Below are 27,672 nucleotides of genomic sequence, written 5' to 3'. Positions count from 1 at the left end.
TCAGTAAAAGTAATATGAAATACCTAAATCTGAGGTGACTGTCTCTCACACTTAATACAGGTGGAGTTGTGAAATTTTAAGGTAGGAACATTAGCGTTTGGAAAGAATCTTAAATGTCTAGTTGTTTACTTAGTAAAAGACTTGCTCCATGGCTTTCCTGTTAGATGGATGTTCAGCCTCTGCTCTTAAAAATAGAATGTGGAGTTCATTACCCCACTGAGCAGTCTTTTCATGGTAAGGTAACCTCTGCCTATTCCCCTCCTTTTCTAAAGTTAAAAATCTCTAGTGTTTTCAACGGTTTCTTGTTTAGTAAATATATATAACTTGGTATTTCTTTTGTCACCCAGCAGGTTCCATCTTTAAAAGTGCTGCCCAGAATCAATCTATACATCAGATGTTGTAGGATGGTACTACTGTTATGTAGCATAAAGTGGATGTTATATTTATATTAGTGCAGACAGACTTTAAATATTTTTTATTATATTCATTTTCAAAATAGATCAAAATAAGAAGAGTATGATGAATCTACATGTACCATCACCCAGTTTCATTAAAGATCACCATGTAATCCATCTTGTTTTAACTGTATCCCTATCCTGGGTTATTTTAATACATATCCTTCAAATTACAGAGAAGAGAATATTCCAGTGTATGAACTCCATTTCTCGTTACATATTTCACTTGTTTTTCATAAATTATAAGTCATTCTAATAATTATCCAGTTTAGAACTAATTTGTGTGAGCCTTTTTGAGCTACTCCAAAAGTAAACATTGACCCTGAAGTGCTACTGTATTTGAGTTGCTTTGCTGCTACAAGACAGGGTCGGTCTTAAGTAAAATTGCAGTGCGAATACTGGTGAATACTGGTGAATCTTATCATTAGCATCTTTTCCTTACCTAACTGTTCTCTGCGTCTTTCACACGTCCCTTTTGAGAACCCTGCCTGATTTTATCTCACACCTCATTTAGCACCTTATCTTTGCAAGCCCCCAGGCTTCAGTGCTGCTGAGCTTGCTAACGCCTCTTTCATGGGAAAAGATCTGGTCTGTTAGTCATTGACCTTTTTCCAAAAGAGACAAGCATATCCCAAATTGTATTTCTGGCAGTATAGCCACAAATTGTTAATAAGTCTTCTGGGAAGAAAAATGGTCCATGGTCAAATAACTTTGGGATGGTATCCCTAAAAATAGCAAATTCTTCAGGCTGTAATTTAATTGTGCTGCAAACTTACTGTGTGGCCCTAATTAAATGACTTAGCCTGTCTTGTCTTTCCTCAGAATCAAAGGCTTTTGGTGGCTGTGACTCATTACTATTTGTTATTTATATATAGTCAAAGACACCCTACTTTGCCCCAATTCATATACTTTAATTGTAGAGCATTGGTTGCAGGAGTCATGCATCTCCCCCTATATGCAGACATTCATATATTGTGTGGTCTCAGAGACAGTCATAAAAAAGAAAGGTTCATACTCTTATTATGAAAGTAGTACTTGATGCATATGCAAGTTTTATTCATTTATTTATTTAGCACATGCTCAAGCAGAGGAGGGGCGGCAGGGAGGTAGAGAGAAAGAGAGAGAGAGAGAGAATGAGAATAAGAATGAATATGAATTGCAAGCAGGCTCCACGCCCAGTGCAGAGCCCAACGTGCAGCAGGGTCGATCTTAGCATTGTGAGATCATGACCCGAGCCAAAATCACAAGTCAAATGCTTAACTGACTGAGCCACCCAGGTGCCCCTACAAGTTTTATTTTGGTAAATTTACAAACCTGATGTTTTGAGTGCTCACTGGTTATGCACTGTGCTTGCTAGGTGCCAGGAATTCACAGTGGATAGATAGGATCCATGCCCTCATAGAGAAATGGTCAAGTAAACAAGTCTGAGTTACCAAGTATGAGAACAAGTATACTTCAGATAGAAGAAACAGGTGTAAAATCTCTTAAGAGAGCATTCTTGACACTTTGAGGGACCTGGAAGAGTTCCATTTAACTATAGCACAGGCTTTGAGAGTAGGAATGATAAGACATGAAGGTGGAGAGGAAACGGGCCAGATTGAAGGGCCTTGTGGACTTTGTTGAGGGAGTTTGGCCCTTATCCTGCTGGGGAATCACTGAGGGTATCAAGCAAGGGAGTGTATTGAAAATTTGGCCTTTTAGAAAGATCACAGTTGGTAAAACACCTTTGCTCATATGTATAGAACTAAGTGAGAAACACAAATTCAAGATGTTAGATATTTTTAAGAAGGAACATTGGGAATTCAATAGTATACTTTGTTGCTATTGGTAATGGCTTATTTTTCAAAACGAAGTTTTAATTAACAAAATGAAAAACATTATATAGTTTGGAAAGAAAAAATGCAATAATCTATAATACCATGTCCTAAGATAACATACTTAAATTATAAAATTATTTAATGATTATTCCAACGTGAGACCTTTTATATCTTGCTGTGTCAATAGCTATGGAATTAATCCTTCTTTAATACATTTATAGGAGCGACAGAAGCAACTTGAGAGTCTTGGAATATCTCTTCAATCTTCTGGGATTAAAGTTGGGGATGATAAATGCTTCCTTGTTAATCTGAATGCTGATCCTGCTCTGAATGAACTTCTGGTTTACTATTTAAAGGTGAAGTAACAGGCTTTGCTGCTATTTCCTGCCATGATATAGAACAATATTTCATAGTATTTTTTTTAACTTGAAGAAACATGCTTATTCAAAAATAATGAATTAACACAATTGTTTCTATTCGAATAAACTAGAAGGTAGAAAAATCTTGAGTTTCTGAGATTAGTTACCCTTTTTAGTCTTCAAGTGATGTAATTCAACCTAGTAATATAAAAACTAATATTCTGATGTTATTTTCAAGACATTAACTATCTTAGCTACTATGATTGACTGTGATTTATGCCAGGGAGCTAAGTAGATAGATAACTTTAAAGCTTAAAGAATGACTTTTCGAACTAAACAATTTATTAGTAGACTAAAGTTTTTGTCATTTATGTGAAGCACACCCTTTTCTGAGTGGTTATCAGATTACAAGAGGAAATGTTTAAAGAAAGTTATGGTGTAGGACCACTTACTATGAAATTTGTTTCCAGTAATTTAGGAAAATTCAAAAATTTGGATTATTGACTTACAAAAAAAGAATAGATGACTTAGAGAATGAGAGGGTCAGAAACCCAAATAGCGATGTATGTTGAAATCTGTAAATTGTGGCACTTATCAGGAAGACAAGAGACAACTTTAGAATAAGCAGGAATCCTGAGACACTACATAAATTACGAGGAGGAGCTCACCAAAATCACCTTGTCCCAGGGCGTAAATGAATTAGGTAATGGACTATATGATTTTGACTTGTGGTTAATATATACTGGGAGGAAATCTTTTCCACCCTTACAATATGGATACTATATATGTAGGTTTAACTGAAGTGACTAAGAAATTAAAGATAATGAGCTGGTAAAGTTGGAAACTGCTTTAAAATTAGAAAATTGTGTGGTTTCATTTCTAAAGAGACTAAAGAATTCACGATGCATTGGCTAGTTTCCCAGGTTTTATTAAAGATATCCTGGGGTAATTGGTTTGTGTTATTTTGATAAATAAAGCCCCTTTATTAATGAGTATCTGATACCATGTTGTATTATGCTGTGAATTAAATTGTGTTTTTGATACATATAGTATATGTGCACTCTCAGCTGTTGTGTTCAAGTGGGAGCAACATGGGAGTGGCAGGGAGATGACCCACGTTTTTAGTTTGGTATGCTGCTGAACGGATGTGTGATCTCAAGTCCTTTGCCCCCTCCAGTCTACAGATCCATCCTCTATAGAAGGGTGCTTTCCCTGTCTGACTCCCTCACAGGAGCCCTATGAGGATTAAATAAGACTTGATATTTACAAAGTAGTTTGTAAACAGAAGCACTGTAAAATATAAAATATTCCACATACCATCTTCTTACTTGATACTCAGCGTGGTACCTTATGTATATTACCCTTGTCTATTGCAAAAAAATGATAAGTGATCATATCACTTACTATGTTTCTTAATGATGTGGGCAGCATTTTCTGTTAGGGTTTCAGCTATAGGTATTCATATGCTTTAGGAGAGGTACAAGACAGAATAAGACACAAATATTCTGCCCTTTTTATTTCTCAGAACTATGAATTCTTTTTCTTTCTGATGTGATGAAGTTCAAATTGGAACACACACATACGCCAACAAGAAAAAAAACCTGATTCTATCTGTTCCTTAACTAAAAAATTAAACAAAGAAACTATTTAAAGACTTTTGGAGAGTAGTCAAAATATTTCTGGTCATCTTGTGTGGAGGTGTTGGGATTCTGTTTCAGACTGTGTGGTCAAGCCTGTTTTGGCAGAGTCTAAGGCAGTGTTGATTTCTTCACTGCCCAGGCTAACCTCGTGACAAAAGTATATTCATGACCAAGCACATTCAAAAGGATGATCTCAATCCAAGAACAGTTTTTGCTTCAGTAAAGTGATACCATGATGTGGGTTGGAAGAATCTGGAGGCTGAGCATTTTTTATTTCCTGCCTTCAAATTCTGAAATCAATTTAGATGCTGGACAGATGACTTCATATCTCTGGGTGATTTTCAGCACCCCATCTATAAAAGAGGACCCTGAATTAAATTCTCTCTAACGTTCTTTTTAGTTCCAAGTGGTATGATTCTCTTCCAGAACAGAATCCTCCATATATTTGTTTTGTCTGGAACTGGTAGAGGCAAGGTATGGTGGCCAAACCATAGGTGGAACATAACTCACAAGATAATGTTGCATCTAATTTGCATGTGTGGGCAGTCCTTACATGTCATGGTTCCAACATACACAAATTCCAGTTACCACAATCTAGTAGATGATGCTGACGCCACTGCCGTTTGTGAGATTCTACACATGCAGCCAGGGAAATGTGAAGATGAACTTACCGATATAAATAATGAAAGTGTGATGAGAAGGATGAAGATGGCTCAAAGGGACACTGGAGAACACTTCACACTAAAGGAGCTCTTGGAGATATTTCACAGCATCTAGAGCACAGAGGTTAAAACGGTAGAAGCTTAGAAAGGAGTATCACAGTTTGTCAAGGCACAGGAAATATGCTCCCTCCATATTGTAAGTTACGTATTGAGAAGAAGGCAGGTACTGTTTATACTACTCCTGATAAGCTTTTAACGAAAATAAGATACTTTTTGTTTTTAAATAGGCTGCATGCCCAGCATGGAGCCCAAAGTGGGGCTTGAACTCACGACCCTGAGATCAAGACCTGAGCTGAGATGGGGCACTTGGATGACTCAGTCGTTTAAGCATCTGACCCTTGATTTTGGCTTGGGTCATGATCTCACGGTTGTAAGATTGGAGCCCTGCGTCGGACTTTGTGATGACAACACAGAGTCTGCCTGGGATTCACTGTCTCTTTACCTCTCTCTCTCTACCTCTCCCCTGCTCATGCTCCCTTTCTCTCTCTCTCAAAATAAATAATCTTAAAAAAAAAAAAAAAAAAGACCTGAGCTGCGATCAAGAGTCCAATGCTTAGCCAACTGAGCCACCCAGGCACCCCAGAAATAAAATGCTTTAAATTTCAGTGTTTCTTTTAAAAAAAAAAATTTTTTTTTAATGTTTATTTTTGAGACAGAGACAAAGCATGAACGGGGGAGGGTCAGAGAGAGGGAGACACAGAATCTGAAACAAGCTTCAGGCTCTGAGCTGTCAGCACGCAGCCCGATGCGGGGCTCGAACTCACGGACGGCGAGATCATGACCTGAGCCGAAGTCGGCCGCTTAACCGACTGAGCCACCCAGGCGCCCCTCAGTGTTTCTAATAGTCTAAATTACAGTATACTAAATAAATATCGGTTTTACTATTTTTTCATTATCCTATATGTTGTAACAGTAAGAAAAATCTTAATGGTTTTACAGACATTTTAAAAAGTCACAGAATAATTGCAGTTTCCCCATTGATTATTAAGATCTCCTTGCAATGTTATTTTTACAATCCTTTGCTCTCATGCAAATCAAGGACTGCCTGTGATTCTAAGACAGTCTTGGACATTTATACCAGTGCCAGCCAAGCTTCTAGAGGGAAGAGCTGCTTCCCCCACCTTAAAAACATTATGCTAGTAATACACTTTGTTTTCTGAAGAGTTTTATAAACACATACTAGAAAAAGAGGGGGGGATTTGTGCCCAAATTCCAACATGCAGAGATGACCACAGTTAACATTTAATAGTTTTATCTGTATCTGCTGGGTCTATTCCTATATGTATGTCTATAGGCTTATACTGATACATATTTTTAAATTACAGAAATGGGATCACAGTATAATTGATTCTCATCATGCCTTTCAATTATCCTCCAGATCTCTCAGGAGGGCTATTTTGCTTATGCGGTTCTGGATCTGCTCTTTGCACAAGTCAGCTATTAATGGCCCTGGAAACAAGGCTGATTCTGAAGGATTTGGAGCAAATTATACATGTACACACTTGATAAGGATTCATACCAGCGATTCAGCAACAACTTTAAATGTTTTTATTTATTTTTGAGACAGGGAGAGAGCACGTGCTAGTGGGGTAGGGAGTAGGGGCCAAGAGAAGGGGAGATGGAGGATCTAAAGTGGGCTTTGTGGCCCAAGCTTCCATCGATGGATGAATGGATAAAGAAGATGTGGTACATATATACAATGGAGTATTACTCGGCAATCAGAAAGAATGAAATCTTGCCATTTGCAACTATGTGGATGGAACTAGAGGGTATTATGCTAAGTAAAGTTAGTCAGAGAAAGACAAAAATCATATGACTTCACTCATATGAGGACTTTAAGAGACAGAACAGATGAATGTAAGGGAAGGGAAGCAAAAATGATATAAAAACAGGGAGGGAGACAAAACATAAGAGACTCTTAAATATGGAGAACAAACAGAGGGTTACTGGAGGGGTTGTGGGGGGTGGGAATGGGCTAAATGGGTAGGGGGCATTAGGGAATCTACTCCTGAAATCATTGTTGCACTATATGCTAACTAATTTGTATGTAAATTAAAAAAATAAAATTAAAAAAATAATAAAGTGGGCTCTGTGCTGACAGCAGAGAGTGGGACGTGGGGCTTAAACTCATGAACCGTGAAAATCATGACTGAGCTGAAGCTGGTCGCTTAACCAACTGAGTCACCCAGGTGCCCCAGGCAGCAGTTTTATTTATTTATTAAAAAAATTTTTTTTAATGTTTTTTTTTTTTTTTGAGAGAGAGAGAGAGAGAGAGAGAGACAGAGTGTGAGCGGGGGAGGGGCAGAGAGAGAGGGAGACACAGAATCTGAAGCAGGCTCCAGGCTCTGAGCTTCCAGCACAGAGCCTGATATGGGGCTTGAACTCATAAACGGCGAGATCATGACCTGAGCCGAAGTCGGATGCTTAACCGACTGAGCCACCCAGGTGCCCCTTTAAAACTTTTTTTTAATGTTTGTTTGTTTTTGAGAGAGACAGAGACAGAATGTGAGTGGGGTGCGGCAGAGAGAGGGAGACACAGAATCCTAAGCAGGCTCCAGGCTCTGAGGTGTCAGCACAGAGCCGACACGGGCTTGTGAGATCATGACACTCAACTGACTGAGCAATCCAGGCACCCCTCGGCAGCAGTTTTTTTTTTTTTTTTTTTTTTTTTTTTAATTTATTTTTGGGACAGAGAGAGACAGAGCATGAATGGGGGAGGGGCAGAGAGAGAGGGAGACACAGAATCGGAAACAGGCTCCAGGCTCCGAGCCATCAGCCCAGAGCCTGACGCGGGGCTCGAACTCACGGACCGCGAGATCGTGACCTGGCTGAAGTCGGACGCTTAACCGACTGCGCCACCCAGGCGCCCCTCGGCAGCAGTTTTAAAACACATGTCTTTTATAGTATAGCTCCCATTGAAAGTAAACTGCCTGTTGTCCTCTTTGCCAGTATTCACAGTCACCGACTGAAGTGATGAGAATGGCAGAGGCATCAGCCATTCAGTGTTTGTGGAGCTGTGGGTTGGGCCCCAAGGACCCCAAGATGAAGAAGACACAGTCATGGCACAGTAGGAGTTCTTGGGTTGGCAGCGGTTTGGTCTGTGTGGTGTAGTGTTTGAATTTGTAAAAGATGGGAAGATAGCATTCCTGCCCTTTTCACCTCCATTCCAGAAAAGCTGTCTTCAGAGTCTAGGTTCTGTTAAGCTAGCATGACTTCTTTATTAAAGAATTTTGATTACTTAGATATGTGAAGAGTAACAGGTACTTTTCTGCTTAGTGCCGTTGGTACTTACTTACCTTTTCCTTCAGAAATTATCTGGGAATGCTGGTAAGACTGAGGGACCTCATGGGCTTTATCCATATGCTACTTTTTCTTCTTGCAGGCTGGGAAAAGCTACCCTGTGAAATATGTCACTAGTGGACAAGTCCTGTCTCTCTTCATCTTCCTTTTTCCCCTCCCTCTTTTCCCCTCTGTCTCTGTCTTACTCTTTCTTTTAGGACTTAGCTGGTCAAAGGGAGATTCTCAAAAGAGCCACATAAATAGTTGATTTATAAAGGAAGCAAGGTACAGTAAATTCATAGAATAGTTAACTAATCTTCTCCAGTGAAATTAAACTTAAACGGATGAAAAAAGGTTAAAAACCATTTCTAGCCTCTGATTATTTCTGAGATTTTTACATATGGTATTTTATATTTGCTAAAGTTTTCCCTAAAACCAGTCTACTTTATTTATTTATTTTTTTTAAACGTTTATCTATTTTTGAGACAAGAGAGAGACAGAGCATGAACAGGGGAGGGTCAGAGGGAGAGGAAGACACAGAATCCGAAGCAGACTCCAGGCTCTGAGCTGTCAGCACAGAGCCCGACGCGGGGCTCGAACTCACAGACCGTGAGATCATGACTTGAGCCAAAGTCGGACGCTCAACCGACTAGGGCCACCCAGGCGCCCCTACTTTATTTTTTAAATTTGTTTTTAATGTTTATTTATTTTTGAAAGAGAGAGAGAGAGACACAGAGCACAAGCAAGGGAAGGGCAGACAGAGAGGGAGACACAGAATCCAGGCAGGTTCCAGGCTCTGAGCTGTCAGCACAGAGCCTGATGTGGGGCTCGAACTTACGAACTGCGAGATCATGACCTGAGCTGAAGTTGGGCGCTTAACCGACTGAACCACCCAGGCGCCCCAAAAGTAGTCTGGTTTAAGAATCATTGTATCCACATATCACAAAGAGACTGAAAAGCCACCCCTGATTAATTTATCTTGTTTTGATTACCTTGTACTTTCATAGCACTTAGATACTCATTAGATAAACTGTGCCAACCTATGATAAGTTTATTTTTTTTTTCCTTGTCAGTGTTTTTATTGCAGTGCTTAGAGCACAATAGGAAGAACTTATCAAAAAGCTTATTGTTTAAGTTGCCTAAACATCAAACAATAATGCTTTGGCAGATTGAGCTGTTAGAGTGCAGTGTTTGAGATTACAGTGAATCATCATCCAAATCAGAATAGATTATAACCTCAACTGAGAGATTTAAGTTGTCACTGACATTGTAAGCACCATAATTGGGACTTTGTCTCTTGTGACTCAGTGCCCAACTCATAATAGGTACTTAGTATACATTTGTTAAAAAAATGAAGTTTTCCTTCCAGAATTTGGATTAGGCCTTTGCATGTTTGTGTTAATATCTTATCTCCAATAATTTTTAATTCAGTCTATCAATAGATACTTAGCATACACCATGTGTCATGTACTGTGCTCATTGTTGTAGAAGATGCAGGAGTTCTGTGAAGACTGCTGTCTAAATAAAGGAAAAAAGCAACATTTGTGCAATTGATAGTGAAATATGGTATCTCCTCTAAGGGGATTCAGAGAAGGGAGAAGTCAGTGTTGCCTACTGGTGAAACTTTCTCAAGTAGAAAATGACCCTCAATTAGAAGACCCTTGTATTTAGATGAAGGGAAGAGGGAGTCTTTCAAGCAAAGAGAACAAGAGCAAAGGCACAGACATGGACCTGAATCTGTGTGCAGTCAGACTATGGTAGTGGGAGTTGGTTCTAGACTCAAACCCCAACCTGGGTTATATAGTTCAAGGCAAGTGCTTTGACAATTTTTCCTTCTTTTTTAGGTGGTCTTGGGCCCTTTTTCTCTTTAGACTCTTTTCTCCCCCCTTTTGGAACTTCACTGTGGGGTTGGTGTTGTACGGTGGGGGGGGGGGGGGGGAGCCAAAGTGGGGAATGCAGATAGGCATGGAATAGATTCTTGAGGCCTGCTACTGAGCATCACAAAGCATTACTTGTAGTTTCATGGAGTCAAACCCTGTTCTCCAGATTAGGAAAGTATAGGATTGGCCAGAAAGCCTCAGCTAATAGTGAAGAGTAAAGCTTTATGTGGAATGTCCTCTGTATTTTATATACTCCTTGGGGACCGAATAGGATACCATGGGGCAGCTCTGGATCCCAGCTCTTTGTTTCCTTAGAATCACCACTGCAGTACAGCTGAGAGAAGAAACCCCCAGGAAAGGTGAAATGAATATACTAGTGGGGAAGGGCCCTTTTTATGAGATTGAGGTCCCAGAAGAGATAGGAATCACTGGGACCCACAACATAATTAGAAGGGTTACCAGCAAAGAGGAGGAGAGAATCATCTTCCTTTGAGTCTGAAGACAAATGATCATTTATTTTTCCTTTATATTTTTTTAATGACTAATTGTGCCAGGCATGTGTTAAGTGCTTGGATTACAGTGGGGAGCAGGTCAGGCTGTTCTCTGCTCTTGTGGTGTTTCCATGTTAGCTGTGGAGACATATAGTAAACCAACCCATAGTCAGTGCTAGGTAAGGAATTGAAATAGGAGAGTGGTGGGGTGCTTATATCTGATTGTCAGTTCCGAGTACACCTCCCTGAGAATGTTCCCTTAAAAGGTGAGATAGAAATGATAAGAAACTACCAATATCAAGATTAGATGGAGGAACCAGCCAGTGTGCTCAAAGAACATATAAAAGGCCAGTATGGCCTTATCATGTTCCAGGAGAAGGGGGAGTAGTAAGAGCTAGGATAGGAGAGGCAGGCAGGGCCACATCACTGAGCGTTTTTTGTAAGCCTGAGTAAGAATTTGGACTTCATTAGAAGTTCAAAGGGAAGCCACTTGAGGGTTTTAAGTAGGGGGCGCTGCACGATCAGCTGTTGTGCTGGGAGTGGATGGGGGTGAGGGATTAGGAGTGGAGAGATAGTAGGAGGCACCTGTATTCACCCGAGCAGTAGAGTGTAAAGCGTGATCGTAGAGGTGGAGGGAAAATGAGCCAATTCTTGATATGTTTTGGAGGGACAGTCTGTAGGGATGTTCTGATCAACATGGATCCAGGAGTAGGCTGGTAAGGGGAAGATAGGGCTCAGTAGCACCTAACCTTTTTAGTTGACTACCTGGGTGGTGGCAGTACCACTATTAATGGAGAAGAGAATAGACTCATTGGGTGGAGGTTGGGGGAGCAAAAGTTCTGCTTTGGCCCTTTCACTTTGAAATGTCTTTAGATACTCAAATGTCATTAAAAATGACATTTAGAGGGTGGGTCAGTTGGTTAAGCCTCCGACTTGGGCTCAAGTCATGATCTTGTGGTTTGTGGGTTTGAGCCCTGTGTCGGACTCTGTGCTGAAAGCTCAGAGCCTGGAGCCTGCTTGGGATTCTGTGTCTCCCTCTATCTCTGCCCCTCCCCTGCTTGCATTCTGTCTTTTTCTCTCATAAATAAATGAACATTAAAGACATTTAGACACCTTGAAATGTCTTTAGACATCCAAGTAGGCAACAAATAATGGTTATTGAGACTAGAATAGTGGTAGTGGAGGCAGGAAAATAATGAACTAAAGCTTATGGTTCCTGGTTAGTGATTTAATTTATATAGAAACAGTGTCGCAGGCAGGCGAGGTCTGAGGACCCAGGTGGGGTTCTCCAGAACCAGCCAAGAAGGTCCTTGACTTCATTCAGGATGGAAACCAAATGTAAGCCAAGAGGAAATGAGAGCAGTTTATTGAAGATATGTAGAGAAAGCAGATACAGAGCAACTGGGAGACTCTGAAAGGAAAGTAAGTCTCATCTTTGTTTGAAGCCTGGGGTTTTTATTGAGGGTTGTGTCTTCTCAGGCATCCAGGAACATAGACAAGTGTTTATGTGTCCTCCATAAGCCACTTGTGCCCTAGGGCCACAGTTCTTGGTGGATCAGTGGTCTTGGTCACTCCTTAGATGGTGTCTATTGTGCTGGAAGACTCCAAAGAAATCATTAACTCCTTTGCCTTTACCGGGAGGACACATTATCTGTTCTATAAGTTGTGTATTTGTAGGGGGATGTGGGTCCTAGCAAGAACAGAAGCAGGAAAAGGAGCAAAACAAGCAGTTTTTCATAGGGTCCCTTTAGTTTTCCTGTCTCAACAGCATTTAAAACCCATGGGGCTGGATGAAGTCATTGTGATCAAGGGTCAGCAACTGTTTCCACTGGCCAAATCTAGCTCCCTGCCTGCTTCTATACGGCCTGGGAGCTAAGAATGGTTTTTACATTGTTGAAATAGTTGGAAAAAAAATAGAAAAGCTATAATATTTCAGACATGTGAAAATTATGTGAAGTCCAAATTTCAGTGTTCATAAATAAAGTTTTGTTGGAAAGTAGCCACACTTGTTCATATGTGTGTTATCTGACTGCTTTCACACTATGAGGCAGAGTGGTTTTATAAAACTTGCAAAGCCTTACATATTTTGTATCTGACCCCTGATCCAGGTGTATGCAAGGAGGAGGTGGCCTAGGGACACATCCAGGTCTTATCAGCGTTTAATTATGTATGGGCAGTCAGATGTTGAAGTGCAGAAGAGGGAACTTAACTTTTACATCCACTTTCTCAGTTGCCAGCCAGAAAGCAAGGCTGGTGATTGGGGCTTCAAGAATTGCATAACTGCGACTCTACAGTAAGAAGAACACATCCATCATATCTTCTGTGAGGATTAGAGAGACCATGGGATTCATAAAATAATTGTAATCTTTTCAAAATGCTTAGATTTGAATAGCTTTTTATCTTTGTGGTTGACTCATCTTGATTGAGACCAGATAAATGATGTGCAGCTTAAGTAACTGTGGTCTTCAGACCAATATTTTTGGTATATCATTGACATATGGCTCATGCTCTGAGAGTAGTATAAAGTATTTGGAATCAAGATTGAGATGGAAAATAATGAATATAGTATAGACATTAATATAAAACTATAGCTTTAGGTTTAAAAGGTATAACTCAACTCTGCATTATTCCTTATAAGGAAATACAATTTATAGAATGTATTTCAGAGAAAGCCAGAAATTCCCCCTACCCCATTCCATTTGCTTAAGAAAATCTTTTAGCTAAGGTAATGGATCAATATAAGAGGGCTCAGGGGAGATGATTTCAGTTTCTATACATGTAAGAATACAATGTTAATCAGTGAATTTGATTCTTTTGTAGGAACATACATTGATAGGGTCAGCAAATTCCCAAGATATCCAGCTATGTGGAATGGGAATTCTTCCTGAACATTGTATTATAGACATCACATCAGAAGGCCAGGTTATGCTGACTCCTCAGAAGAACACCAGGTAATGTACTTTAATTAGTGTTAATGTCACAGTCTTTAAGAGGAAGAAAGGACACTACTTGTGGATGCTTGGCCTTTGCTTTTTAAGTTCACTTAATGAAGATATTCACGTCGTTACCAAGGCCTTTACATTTAACTTTTTAGTAGTTCTTAAGCCATGTTCCCTCTCTATACTCACTCTCGTGGCCTTATTTAAATAAGGCCCTCATAAAAAAAAAATAAATAAATAAATAAACAAGGCCCTCATCATATCTTGATTGGAACCTTTTCTCCTGGGTCACTCACCAGATAGCCGAATGGCTTTCTACTATTTTTGATACAAAATCCCTTACATCCCTCCTGTCTGTCTCCTATTCCTCTATGTCTGCCATTCCTTTGGGCAGCTAATTCCTGTTTGACATTCAAGGTTAAGCTCTGTCATTATCTACTTTGGGGGAATTTCCTGTTTGGTCTAAGTGAAGGGCCCCTAGTACATATTCCCATACACCTTATGCTTCCTGTCAACACTTTGTATTTGTATTTTTGTGGTCTCTTAGCCTTTATTACCCCCAATGGACTATGAACTCACTGAGGACAAGGGCCCTTCTATTTTTGGTTCTCTGTCCTTAGTATGTAATAAAAGACTAGTATATAAGTGCTCAGTAAGTAATGGATGAATGAAGAGGTGTACCATTATATATAAATTAAATGTTTGTCAGTTTGTTTCCTTGGGCTGTGTGTTATATAATGATCCATAACTGTTAACTGATTTATATTGAATTTCCAAATGTTGGACCATTTCATCCTGTGATACTGAATAATCATTAATATCATTACTGATTTTATCCACAAAGTCTTTAAATATTGGTAAGCAATCAAGCTCATGGTGAAGGATGCAAATAAGAAAGGGGAAAAAAAAGAGAAGACACTGGACCTGGCACTCCCAGTTAGGGCATGCCATTCTCCTATTAAAAAATCAACCTCAGGCAATGTTACTCTGAGGCTGTGATAAATAAGACAAAGCAGGCCATATCATCATTTTGTTTCAGCACAGACAAAAATCAAGGTCACTCTGCCACACACCAAATACCAAACACCTTCTCTTGGTTGAGGTGAGCGATTATTTCTTCACTCGTCACATCTTCATTGGAGTCTCCCCTCCATAGATAAGATTTTTTGAAATGCCCGATCATACAGCATCCAGCACATACAGCACCCCATGCTGTCAGAGCCCTTCCCAAGTCATCCAGCTAAAGCCCAGATCCTGCCACAGTCCTTCCCAGCACAGTCTCACTGAGATACCCTGTGCTTCCTGGGGCTGTGTCTTCTCCCTGTGCATGTTCACCACAGGAGTGCTCCTCATGGTCTTTGGGTGGAGGACACAGACACAAGTCTTCCAAACTCCAGTTCTCATTTGAAGTTTACAGTTGGCAACAAATACTGCCATTCGTTTCCTTGCTTTGTTTATTTGCAAGAAAATGCCCAAAATAACACTTTGTGTGTATGTCTTTTGCTCAGGACAGCCTTCATTCTTTGGTATGAATGGACACAGTGCTTTTTATGTACTTCCCATTTTGTCACCTGAAATGTTTAAAAAGTTGGGTACTCAGAGTCAAGAGTAAAAAAAAAAAAAACATAGTAATTTTTACTTCATCATCAAAGACATTCTCAAAGGAAACATTTTTTAAATGGGGCGCCTGGGTGGCTCAGTTGGTTAAGCGTCCGACTTCGGTTCAGGTCATGATCTCTCAGCCTGTGAGTTCGAGCCCCGCGTCGGGCTCTGTGTGGACAGCTCAGAGCCTGGAGCCTGTTTCAGATTCTGTGTCTCCCTCTCTCTGACCCTCCCCCGTTCATGCTCTGTCTCTCTCTGTCTCAAAAAAAAAAAATAAACGTTAAAAAAAAAAAAAATTGTGAGTGCATGGCAGTGAGTAGTCCAGTGACTACTAGAAATGTTTGGTGCCACTGCCTTGGTTTGTGCTAAAACACCAGCAGTTTTACTCATTTGCTGGTATAAATGACACAGTGAAAAAGGGCAGGTTAGCATTATTATAAAAATAGTTTTGATCTTGGGGACCCCCCCCAGAGACCACACTTTGGAAACTGTTATTGTGTTCATGCTTTTATTTACTAATTATAGCTTAACTGCTGTAGCCTTTAAAAATAAGCCTCTATATAAGTTTGCCTTTAATTAAACTCCTCATTGTATTTAAGGAATTTGTGTCATAAAAGCTAAAATCTGCTAATTTTAGTAGGTTCCCTCTTGTTATATTTTTTGAGCCTCGAGATTTACATAATCAGACTGTAGGAGGACCAATTACTTCTAGTGTTTAAAAACCCACATGGCAAGTGAAATCTAGATACAGAGAGTAAGATTTTGTGTGTATGCATATACATAAAAAGTAATTAGCAATATAAAACCAGGTAGTGCTTAGGATGGCAAAGAAACTAAGATACTATAGGCTGGGGTGATGAGCAGACTTTATAGAGGAAGCTGAAACCAGCTGAGCTGTGAGAGCTGAGGACTTGGGGGGAATGGAGAGGGACAGGAACTCTGTTCTAGTTTGCAGGACTGGCTGGTATAAGCCTGGCTTTGAAAGAAGAGTAAGTCAGCCATGTTCAGTGGACAGAACATAAACCTTTTGTTTTTTTGGCTGGAGTTGAGAATTCACTGGAAAGGGGAAAGGAGATAAAGAAGGCTTCCTTTTATGGGGCCTTGAGTATCAAGTTAAAGAACTTGACCTTTATCCTGTATCTAAGCAAATGAGTCCTTCAGCAGGAAGGAGGCTTGATGAAACTGGTATTCCAGGAATATCAGTCTTATAGTGGTATGCATAATTTTTCTGTTTATTTCCTGCCTCTGCAAATTCTTCCCTTCATATCCTTCTGTTCATCCATCTGTTGAACTCCATTGTCAAGATAAGCAGTCAAGTGGACCTGACAAGTCTTTTATATATTGATAGGATATGAATGTTTTTTCTGTGCTCTAGGAAGTTACAGAAGATTCTAGCATAGGTCTCATTTATTATTACTGATATCTGTAGATATTTCTAGATTCTGGTTGGTTGATTGGCTCTTATCCATGTAGATTGGACATACTCAATTTGAGTTGTAATGTATATGCTACCAGCTTTTTATTATTGGCTATAATAGTTCCATACTCCCTAATATACTATATAACAAATTTGAAACTTTGAAAAGTAGAGGATAATAATATATTATACTTAGTACCATAAGCTTTTTAGGTAAATCAGCAAAGAAGTAAATACAAATAATGAAATTTACTGGGAATCAATTTGGGGAATTGATTATTTTATTTTTCCTGGTAACTACATCTCTATGGTATAGTAAAGGAGAAAACGTTGATAATCATTGTTTGCATATTTGACCTCTTCTCCCCACAGAACATTTGTAAATGGCTCTTCTGTATCTAGTCCTATACAGCTACACCATGGGGACAGGATATTATGGGGAAACAACCACTTCTTCAGGTATGACATTATTCATGGCTCTTAGAGATTGTTGAAGATTGTACTCTGAAATAGAAGAATATATATTAGGTAAACTTAGCTCCATAAAAATTAGACATTATTTTGTGTACATATATATTTATTGACTGTATATGGTTTGTTCACTGTATGGTTTGAGCCTAGAGGCGTATGAACCCTATACTCAGGGACAATAAGGAGTTTACTTACTTATTTTTCCCTTTTCATTTCCCATTGGAAGATGATTGTTTTGCCATCTGGTATAAGAATTCATTAATTTTTTTTCTGACATGCTTATTTTTTTATCTGTTTATTTTTTATTGGAAGAGTAGTACTTTTAGTTTCCTTCTTCATGAAATAAAATTTGTATTTCATTTAGGAATGTTTTTGGCTGCAAGTAATAGCAAACTGAACTATTAAAATGACTTAAACAGTTTGTTCACTGACAGAATAAGAAATCCAAAGGTGGATGGTTGGTAGCATTGGCTAAGCCTTTCAAAACTGTCATGGTAGAAGTCTTGTCACTGTTTCACTGTCTTGGCATTTCCCTGTGGTCTGTGGTCTAAAGATGGCTACAGCACTCCAGGCTTCAAAGCAGCATCTGGGCACATATGAAGAAACTGAGAGAGATGGGTGGTGATACTAGCCCTGTCTTCTTGATCAGAAAAAGCAGAAATCTTCCAGAGTCCCCAGCAACCTTCTACTTTTGTCTCATTTGCTAGAATTTGCCTGTCCCCTGTAAGAGAGGCTGAGAAAGTGTGTGTCCCGGGACTGCACACATTATTTCCCATAGAAAACTGGTGTTGTATTGCTAATGAAGGGCGGACTAGAGATTGTACAGAATTAGAATCCTGCTGTGTTCCTCTTCCTGTCACTGGTCACCCTGCTTGGGATATCAGCTGACTTTTCTTATAGCTAATGGAGATCCTTTGCTTGTAGGCCAGTCGATATTTTGATTACTGAGGAAAGGGTAGAGGGGTACAAAGCATGTGGAAAATATTTTTCATTTTTTTCCTTCTTAAACTAAATCAAGTAGAAATTGCTTGGCTTGGTTTTCAAAACCTTCATAGTTTGGGATAAATTGATTTTTCCAGCATTATCTCCCACAATTCCTGCTATACACATTTTGTGTGCCCCTGTGTTGTTTTATTCATAATTTCTCCAGACTATGAGAGTTTCCATTTCTACATCTCTTCTCATGCTGTTCCCACTGCCCTAATGCCCTGCTTTCTCCTTATTGTTTAAGGCTTGCCTCAGATGACTTCCTACTCTGTCATCCTTTCTGTTGTTATCACAGTGTTCCTCAGCTTTTCTTCAGCACCTCGCTTGTTACAGTCATGTGGCCAAGTCATGCTGTCTGTTGTAACTATTCACATGTATGTGTATGTATTTCTACTAGTAGAGGATAAACTTCCTGGGTATAGTAATTGCCTTACACTTACATGGTGCCCCCTTGGCATCTAACAAATACCAGTATTTAATGAATGGAATGAATATGTGCCTATCTTTATTTTAAAAATAATACTCTTTTTTTTCTCCCAAGACTGAATTTGCCTAAAAAGAAGAAGAAAGCAGATAGAGAAGATGAGGAACAAGACAGCTCCATGAAGAATGATACCAGTTCTGAGCAACTGGATGTAGACGGAGACTCCTCCAGTGAGGTGTCCAGTGAAATCAACTTCAATTATGAGTATGCACAGATGGAGGTTACCATGAAGGCTCTGGGTAATAATGGTGAGCAGATCTGTTGTGAGTTTTAGAATCTTTTAAAGTTGGTGGAGAGTTAAACATGTTTGTGACTGAGACCTTTTAAATGTTAACCAAAAAAGGAAATCTTTATGTTATTCCCTGCACTCTATTCTTTTGTGTCTTTGGTTTTAATTTATTTATATAAACTTTTCATTCTTTCAGCCTTGATTACAAATCACTGCCAACTTTATTCTTAGTGGTAGAATTTCTCAGATTTGACACTTGACTGCCACTCTTAGGTTATGTGTAGAACACACAATAAGACCTGCTTTGTCTGGATGGAAAACAGTTCGGCATATATCTAACAAGAATAGATGATATGATGAGTAATTGTGAGTAAGGAAAACTGAGTTTATTCCAAACTGTCTTCAAGAGTCTTCTTTTACTAATTAGGGTGACAAACAGCATAGCAATATATAGAACAGCATTTGAAATATATTGTGTTGTACAGTCACCTTTCGTTCATTATTTACCTTTTTAAAAAACCCTTGTTTAGATCCAATGCAGTCCATATTGAACAGCCTAGAACAACAGCATGAAGAAGAGAAACGATCTGCATTAGAGCGCCAGAGGCTTATGTATGAACATGAATTGGAGCAGCTACGAAGAAGGCTGTCTCCTGAGAAGCAAAACTGCCGTAGCGGGGACAGGTTTTCTTTCCACTCACCCAGTGCTCAACAGCGACTGAGACAGTGGGCTGAAGAGAGGTAGGTGCATAGGGCCTTTATTACACATGCACAGCCAGTGCTTGTTACTGTAACCTGCCCAGGTCAGATGCAGGGTGAAGAGATCTAGAAATTACTTGAAAAAAAGTTAGATTAAAAAGAGAGTGTTATAGCTTAAGAATCATTTGGCATTATCTTATTTTTTTCATTTTTGAAAAAAACAGGAATTACCAATTTATATTGATTTCTTTAAAGTTGCCCTTGTTAGGTACTGCCACATTTTAGTCTGTATGGCTTTTGGATTGAATAAACAAATATTTGTACTTAGAAGTTATACTTTATCATTGTATTATACTTTAGGTTCTGAAGCTTGGGTAGATGCTTTTTAAAAAAAAAGAAAAAAAAAGAAAGGTGGTTATCTGGACTGATTAGTTCAGGTAGGTAAAGCATGGTGCTAATGAGATGCAGATTGCAAGTTTGATCTCTATATGGGCTAATTAGCATTGCACTAAAATGTCTCATCTACGGTTACAGATTGTACTTAACTAACCTCTTGCCATTCCAAGTTTGGTCTGCAGATAGGCAGCATCTCTCTGAGGTGGTGATTGATAGAAGTGTAGCATATCAGGTCCTACCCCAGCACTCATGAGTCAAAATCTTCAGTTTATCAAGACCCCCAGGTGACTTGTATACACAGTCAAGTGAGCACTGTCGTAATCAACGGCCAGCTTGTTACACGAGCGTGTGCCTGTACGTATAACTTAGCCCGGATACAAGCGCATGCATGGGTCGGTGTCAGTAATGTATTCCCTGTGTGCAAAAGGCAGTTGTAAAGCTTGGTTCGCAGATTAGCATTTGTGTATTATGTAGTACATAATATTCTGATGTGCTGCTTGACGGTTATCCCCCTCCCCCCGCCCCTTTTTTTTTAAAGAGAAGCAACACTGAATAACAGCCTGATGAGGCTGAGGGAACAAATTGTTAAAGCCAATCTGTTGGTGAGAGAAGCTAGTTACATTGCAGAGGAACTGGATAAAAGAACAGAGTATAAAGTAACCCTGCAGATTCCAGCCTCCAGCCTGGATGCCAACAGGAAGGTGAGGTTGCCATTCATGGAAGAGGCAAAGATGTCATTGGGGACATTGTCTATTTCACCAGTGTTATTAAATACCAGTGGATTTGCCCTTCTCCCCACCTATACTTTCTGCAGTCTGTATCCTTTTGTACTTGCTCTCCGCTCTCCAGTAGAGTTTATTTGCTTTTAATTCTCTGCCTCTGTGCATATATGTCCTTTGTCCACAAGAATATCCTCTCCACCTCCACCCACCACACTCTACCAATTTATTTCCCTCAACTCCCTTTCTTCCAGTTTGTTTAAATGATTTCTGAAAAGTCTTTCCTGATGAATCTTCTGAAAGTGGTGTTTCCCCTTCATTTTGTTACCACTGTACAACCCTCCTCCCTTAAGGTACCTGTTTATTTTACATAAACCATGTTATTTCCACTTGCTAACAGATTGCTCTGCAAAACTGTTTATTAGTTGTTTCATGTGTGCATTCATGGTCACAAATTTTTGTGGTATTATGTAATAAGCTTAATAAAATATAGAGGGAAGTTCCCATCAGAGTTTTCTATCCTTGCCATTCAGGTGTTTTCTTTGTTATTTAGGTTCTTTTCTAGCTCTCAATCATGTTCATATGTAATTTTTATGATAGAATGTTATATTCAGAAAAATATTTTGAGGGTCTGTGTGCTTTGTTTCCCCTACAGTATTTGACACAGCAGAGGTTTAATGAATCCTTCTTGGGTGTTCTAATTTGATAGCAAGGACCACATCTATCTTTTTCTTGTGGCATCACAACATCAAGGTCAATGATTCCACAGAACAGATATTTGGCAAATATGATACTTAATGTTTTTAGTAATATAGGTATTGTGGATGTGATGCATTCATTGCTTTATGGAGACTTGCATTTTTTAAAAAAATTTATTTATTTGAGAGAGAGCATGCACATGCACATACAGGGGAGGGGCAGAGAGAGAGAGAGAGAGGGAGAGAGAATCCCAAACAGGCCTCATGCTGTCAGCACAGAGCCCGACATGGGGCTCTAACTCACAAACCGTGAGATCATGACCTGAGCTGAAATCAAGAGTTGGACACTTAACCGACTGAGCCACCCAGGTGCCCTGAGACTTGTCTTTTGGTATATATTCTGTGAACTTAGAACTTTATTTTGCTTGTTGGCATCTGTAGGGCAAACCATGGGTGCAGTGGGACTCAGACAAAAAGCAGTAGAGGAAAGCTAATCTTGGGCAGAAGGTATAGGGCTTATATTCTTCTAGAAGACTGAGCAGAGCAAGGTCTTTTTCCATTCTGTAGTGTTTGAGTTGGAAAAACAGAAACAAACATTTTTCCCCCATTAAGCATGACTCTCTGTAGCTTTTTCTGTGTATCCTGGCTCGGACCTTGTTGGAAAGATCAACCCTGTCTCCAGGCAGCCAGGTCAACACCTAGAAGTGACACAGGTCATTTTGGGCATCCCTCTCTCCCAGACACCTGGGAGTATGTTCATGGGGTATGTGATGGCCGGTAGAGATGATGCACATTGCTGGTGTTGAAGCAGCCATCGTTAACAGACGGCTACTAATCTACACTGCTATCATAGATTTACTAGATTAGTATTTTCAGATTTCACCTGGAGAGATGAGCTTGACAAGAAAGTATTTCTTAAGTAGAGAGTCTCCTTAACTCAGGCTGGGCCTTAACTCTTTTATCCAACAAAATCTTTTGGTTTTGGTACTTGAAAACTCTTCATTTCACTTAATGTCGTGTCCATGTTGTGCACGCCGTTATTTGTTCTGGTCTTACTCCTGACCTTGTACTTGCCTCTTTCTGGTGATTTTGGTGAGAGGCAGAAATTTCTTTTTTTTTTTTTTTTTTTTTTTCTTTTTTCCAATTCTTATTGTAATTGCAGGAGGGCCAAGTCTTGATGCTTCAGCATATTGCAGGTTGCCATTTCCTCCTGGTTCTAGCATTCTCTGCCTGTAGTACCACTCTCTGCAGATCACTGATGAGCTTTTTGTATTGATTCCCTGGTTGGCTGAGTATTAGGTAGGGGAGTCTTTATAGTATGAGAGAATGGTAATTTTTGAGCTTCAGAATTCTAAAATCTTTGTTTCATCATGTGAATTCTGTTTCTTTGAAAATGATTATACGTGGGATGTTAAAGTAACATGGGTGTATTCACAGTCCCCTAAAGTTCCGAGTAGACATATCCAAACAGTTGATAAATTATCTGGTGACTCTAAATTGATGAGTAACTGATAGATACGTCTCTCTGGGGGAGATTCACAGGGGTATTTTTATTTTCTACTTTGTGGTTTTAAAAACTTTTTCTATATTAAAAACACATTGCTTTTTTAAGCTGGAAAAACTTCATTAAATTCTAGGTTTTTTTCTGGTGAGATTCATATAACATAAAATTAACCGTTTTAAAGCAAACAGTTCAGTGGCCTTTAGTGCATTCACAGTGTTGTGTGACCAGCATCTCTGTCTAGTTCTATACTGTTCTTTTAAATTTTAAATTTTAAATTCAAGCTATGTGTATTTTTACGTTGGTGTCATTTGTTGCCTCCAAATGGGTAAATGGGATTCTTTTCATGGTTTGCTCTTTTAAACATTTTGTGTTTTGTACCACATTAACATACTACCCATTCAAAAAGATTTTTAAATTCAAACTTGAAAGTAAAAGATCATTTCTTAGCTCTCCATCCCAGCAAACTTTCCCTTCCCATTCAATGCTTATGACTTTTTTCTACCCACTGGGACTCTCTGATCATATGATGGTCTGAATAAAACATTTTTAATATCCCATTAAACATGATTTAGTCTGTTAGGTTTTAGATTTAAATTTATATCCCATTTACTATATGAATAATATACTATGTAAATTTACTTTGTAAATTACATGTAATTTATATACTTAAATTTAAATTTTGATCGCCATTGAATATAATGGCATCATATTAAGCTTGTAAGGTTTCTGGGAAGTTTTGCAGTGAACTGAATAGAGGATGATAGCAGCTTTAGTTTGGGTTGATGACATTTGACTGGTGGGTAGAGAATGGTCAGGGTTGACTTCCGTGATGGATATCTTTGTGTTTCACATGGTCACTCTTACTGTTTTACAGCGAGGCTCTCTTCTTAGTGAGCCTGCAATCCAGGTGAGAAGAAAAGGAAAAGGAAAACAGATTTGGTCTTTAGAAAAACTGGACAACAGATTGCTGGATATGAGAGACCTTTATCAGGAGTGGAAGGAGTGTGAAGAAGATACTCCAGTAAGTTATCTGAGAAAAAGGACTTAACCAGTAGTCATAGAAAGAATCAAGCAGGAAGGAGCCTAACCATTTTAGGGAAGAATTGTTCATTTTTCTAAAATAGTAATCCTGTTTTTAGAATAATACTTATTTTAACCTTCTAAATTGTTTTGCTAATCAAGAATCTTCTTTCCTCTCCTCATTGTATGTTCTCTGGATTACTTGTAGAATCTTCTACATTCCATTCTGACATCTGTAGTTGTCATGTGTGTCTGGTCCTGTGCAGGACTGTGAATTTACTTAGGACAGAGACCAGGCCTTATTATCTCTCTTCCCACTTCTCCACACATTTAACCTTGCAAATAGTATCCTGTAGTATCACTTTTTTGAGTACAACATCAGTGGTACCTTAATATTTATACCATTAAGAGCAGATTTTGAAGGTGTTTTGATCCTAAAGTGGGTGATGTAGAGCTGTACTCTGGAACTTTCTCCTCAAGTTGCAGGTTTTCCCATTTAGGTTGGCCATGTACTTGTGCATATTTAAAACAGAAATACATGTTATGTATATTTATACAACTTTCAACACTGTTGGTCTTGTTTCCTCAGAGTTGTTTACTTCCTTAGCATCTTGTTTTTAAAAATAAATGTTATTTTTCCAGATTGTCATAAAAAATGACTTTATAGTTAGATGATATTTTTTCTTAAATTTTTTTTCTTTTCTTCTGTATTTCTCTTGTATGTCAGCCTAGAAAGAAAACAACATTAACAAATTACAAAAAAGCAAACCACTCTTGCATATGGGGTCAGCTCTCGTTAAGCAGCACCATTATCTTATGGTTTGGCAGGAACAAGTGGAATAGATATGAATGACAACTGAAGAGCACTTTTGTACACTCGACTTCTTTTTCTAGCCAATATGTGTTTTCTATTTTCATGGCAAGATTTCCACATAAAGGAGAAGAAATAAAGTAATGATATACTGAGATGGCTCTGTCATGGGTGAAGGATGCTGATCCCCATTCTGATGGGGATGAGGAAGAGGGAGTGGGTGTGACCCAGTGTTGTACTTAAGCTGAGTTTGATCACTTTCTTACTGGCCATGAAAAGGTGGTAGTAGGTTGAATTAATTTGTTTTAAATTTTTTTTGAATGTTTATTTAGTTTTGAGAGAGAGAGAGAGAGAGAGAGAGCATGAGCGGAGGAGGAACAGAGAGAGAGGGAGGCACAGAATCCGAAGCAGGCTCCAGGCTCCAAGCTGTCAGCACAGAGCCCGACGCAGGGCTCGAACTCACGAGCTATGAGATCATGACCTGAGCCAAAGTCAGATGCTCAACTGACTGAGCCACCCAGCCTCCCTGAATTAATTTGTTTTAAGTGATTTCTGAAGTTGCGATGTTCCAAATCTCTTTAAAGGTTATACGATCCTACTTCAAGCGTGCTGATCCATTCTATGACGAACAGGAAAATCACAGTCTCATTGGGGTGGCGAATGTCTTCCTCGAGTCCCTCTTCTATGATGTGAAGTTACAGTATGCTGTTCCAATTGTCAACCAGAAAGGAGAGGTTAGTTTTCTCTTTATGCCTTATACCCTGCAGAGAAAAGTTTAGGAAACATTACGGTGGTGGTAGTACATTGTTGTGACTCTTTTTCATCAATAATAAGTGTTATTTATGTGTATTATTATTACCTGTGTTTCCATCTGCTTGGTGGTGATTATTCCAAGTACTTTGAGGAAAAGTAACTGTTAGAACCTACACTTCTAAATTCTCATTTACCATTAACCCAACCACCTGACTCTAAAATGGGAGAAATAACAAAATCCCATTTTTCTTCTCTTGTTATAGGTGGCAGGTCGGCTGCATGTGGAGGTGATGCGAATCAGTGGTGACATTGGGGAAAGGATTGCTGGAGGTGATGACACCACAGATCTCTCCTGTGATAAGGAAACCCAGGAGAATAGACTTGTGTGCATGGTAAGTCCCAGTTTCATTTAGAGGTAATGGAAGTGTGGTGGATTTTGAGGATTGTGGGTAGTTAGACAATAAATACTGTGTTCTCTTTCGAATTTTGAAATACCTGTCTCTAAAGAAATCTTTAGTATTGGTATTCTGGAGACCATATTTCATCATATATACTGATTTACCAGTTAGGTACTTCTACTACCTTCCTCTTTGAAGTTTCAGATAAGTCACCTCTTTTTCCGGGACATTCTGTTCCAAAGTTATATGGATTTATGTTTATGTGAACTTCTCTGTAGAGAAACAAAGTTTTTTTCACATGAATTTCTTCCTCCTATTGGACCTCTTGACTTGTGCTGATGCTAGAGATTTACTCCAGTCTTGGTTCTGCTCCTAAGCTCCTATTATATAGAAGTCACTCTTCACGTGTTTTTCCATGTGTTTTTGGTTCCCCTTACCCATGTGCCTTTGTGTATGCTACTCCAGCATGTGCTCATCCCAAACCCTGCTCTTTCTGGTCTTTCCATGCATACAATTCAAGAGTATTTTTGAGTGATACATTGTGCTGAGAACATAAAGATGAATAAGACAGGATTTCTGCTGTCAAGGAGCAACCTGTGTAGTTTCTGTTTATGTGGAGGGGGACACACAAGAATCCAATATCGTGTGACCCAAGTGCTCTGAGAGAGGTTGAAAGAGTTGCTCTGGGACATAGAGGAGAGGTAATTAATTCAGAGAGTAAAGTCTGAGGAAAATTTCTGGAGGTGAGACTCAGAGTGAACTTGAAGTTGGGGGGAGCATGTGATATAAACCTCTTTCTCCATAGGGTACTGTCGTATTTTCATGGGTAATAGCTAGGTAGACCTTAAATAGGTCATTACATTCCTGAACTCCTACCCAATTGGTGTAGTTAGTGCCACCTCTGTCACTCATTAGGACAATGAAAAAACTCTTACACATTTCCAAATAGTGTGTTGATCCAGTGTGCCATTGGTTGAGAATCTCTGTAGGACCCAGTTAAAAGGGTTTTTGAGGAAGAGAAATCCACGAGGATCATAGGACCAGTGTATGAGTGAGAAGAAGGCCATTAAAAGGTGAAATGAAGGAAGCCTAAACTTAACGTGTATTTCATAATCCATCCTTAGTCCAGTTCCATGTCTCAGTAAATATTGGAGTTAATACTGAAATACTAAATTGGAATACTAAACACTGAAATACTAAATACTAAAATTGGAGTTAATACTGAAAAGAGTAAGTGAGGCATTTGCTGCGAGCTATGGGGAAACTACTACAGCTGTTAAAGATGTGCTCCTTTCTATGGGTCTTTGTATATATTAAGAAGGCCTCGGATGTTTAAGTCAGGTGCTTCAGAATGTGAGGGAAAATTCTTAATTCACTAAAAGGTTAATCCTTACTGTATTATTCTTGATTCTAGAACATTTTCTCTGAGGTTGTATGATTATCAAAGGTGGAGACATAGACTTGATGACTCCATAATGGCTCCTTTTAAAAGTGATGGACTAGTAAATGCAACTATGTAAAAGTTTACCATTAGTAAGGTACCATACACAGATACAGTTTCATTTGAGAAAGTCAGAACTGAAAAAAAGAAGTAGTATATAGTGGGTAACATAAGCTTTAAAAAAAAAAGAATTTAAAATATTTTCAGATTTTTTTTAATGGAAGATATCAAACATATAAAAAAGTAGTGAGAAAAATATTATTGATCCCTATTTACCCTCCCTCCACATTATCAACTCATGGTCAATCATGTCTGACTCATACACCCAAGCTGCTCTGTGCTGTCTGTTTCCCCTGGATTATTTTGAAACTATTCCAGACATCATATTTCATCTGTAGTAGTTTAGTATATATCTCCAAAAGAAGAGTACTTAAAAAAATAACTATTATACCATAATCTAA

At 39.0% G+C, this 27,672-nt stretch overlaps 1 protein-coding gene across 1 annotated transcript in view; it reads left to right on the top strand.

The window, feature by feature from the left end:
• The window catches only part of KIF13B (kinesin family member 13B), a 198,305-nt gene that overhangs the window by 96,891 nt on the left and 73,742 nt on the right, over positions 1–27,672 (top strand). The window contains exons 13-21 of the mRNA XM_019440893.2: positions 2,494–2,628; positions 13,464–13,594; positions 16,974–17,060; positions 18,601–18,791; positions 19,303–19,513; positions 20,406–20,568; positions 23,663–23,809; positions 25,204–25,353; positions 25,636–25,764. Of these exons, the coding sequence (XP_019296438.2) occupies positions 2,494–2,628; positions 13,464–13,594; positions 16,974–17,060; positions 18,601–18,791; positions 19,303–19,513; positions 20,406–20,568; positions 23,663–23,809; positions 25,204–25,353; positions 25,636–25,764 (1,344 nt within the window). The remainder of the gene's footprint in view (positions 1–2,493; positions 2,629–13,463; positions 13,595–16,973; positions 17,061–18,600; positions 18,792–19,302; positions 19,514–20,405; positions 20,569–23,662; positions 23,810–25,203; positions 25,354–25,635; positions 25,765–27,672) is intronic.

Source organism: Panthera pardus, unplaced genomic scaffold (genome assembly GCF_024362965.1).
Source record: "Panthera pardus isolate Hobbes unplaced genomic scaffold, ASM2436296v1 HiC_scaffold_13, whole genome shotgun sequence".
In the NCBI taxonomy this organism is placed as follows: domain Eukaryota; kingdom Metazoa; phylum Chordata; class Mammalia; order Carnivora; family Felidae; genus Panthera; species Panthera pardus.
Note: the sequence above shows the minus strand (reverse complement) of the source record. Positions and strands in the feature narration are given on the sequence as shown.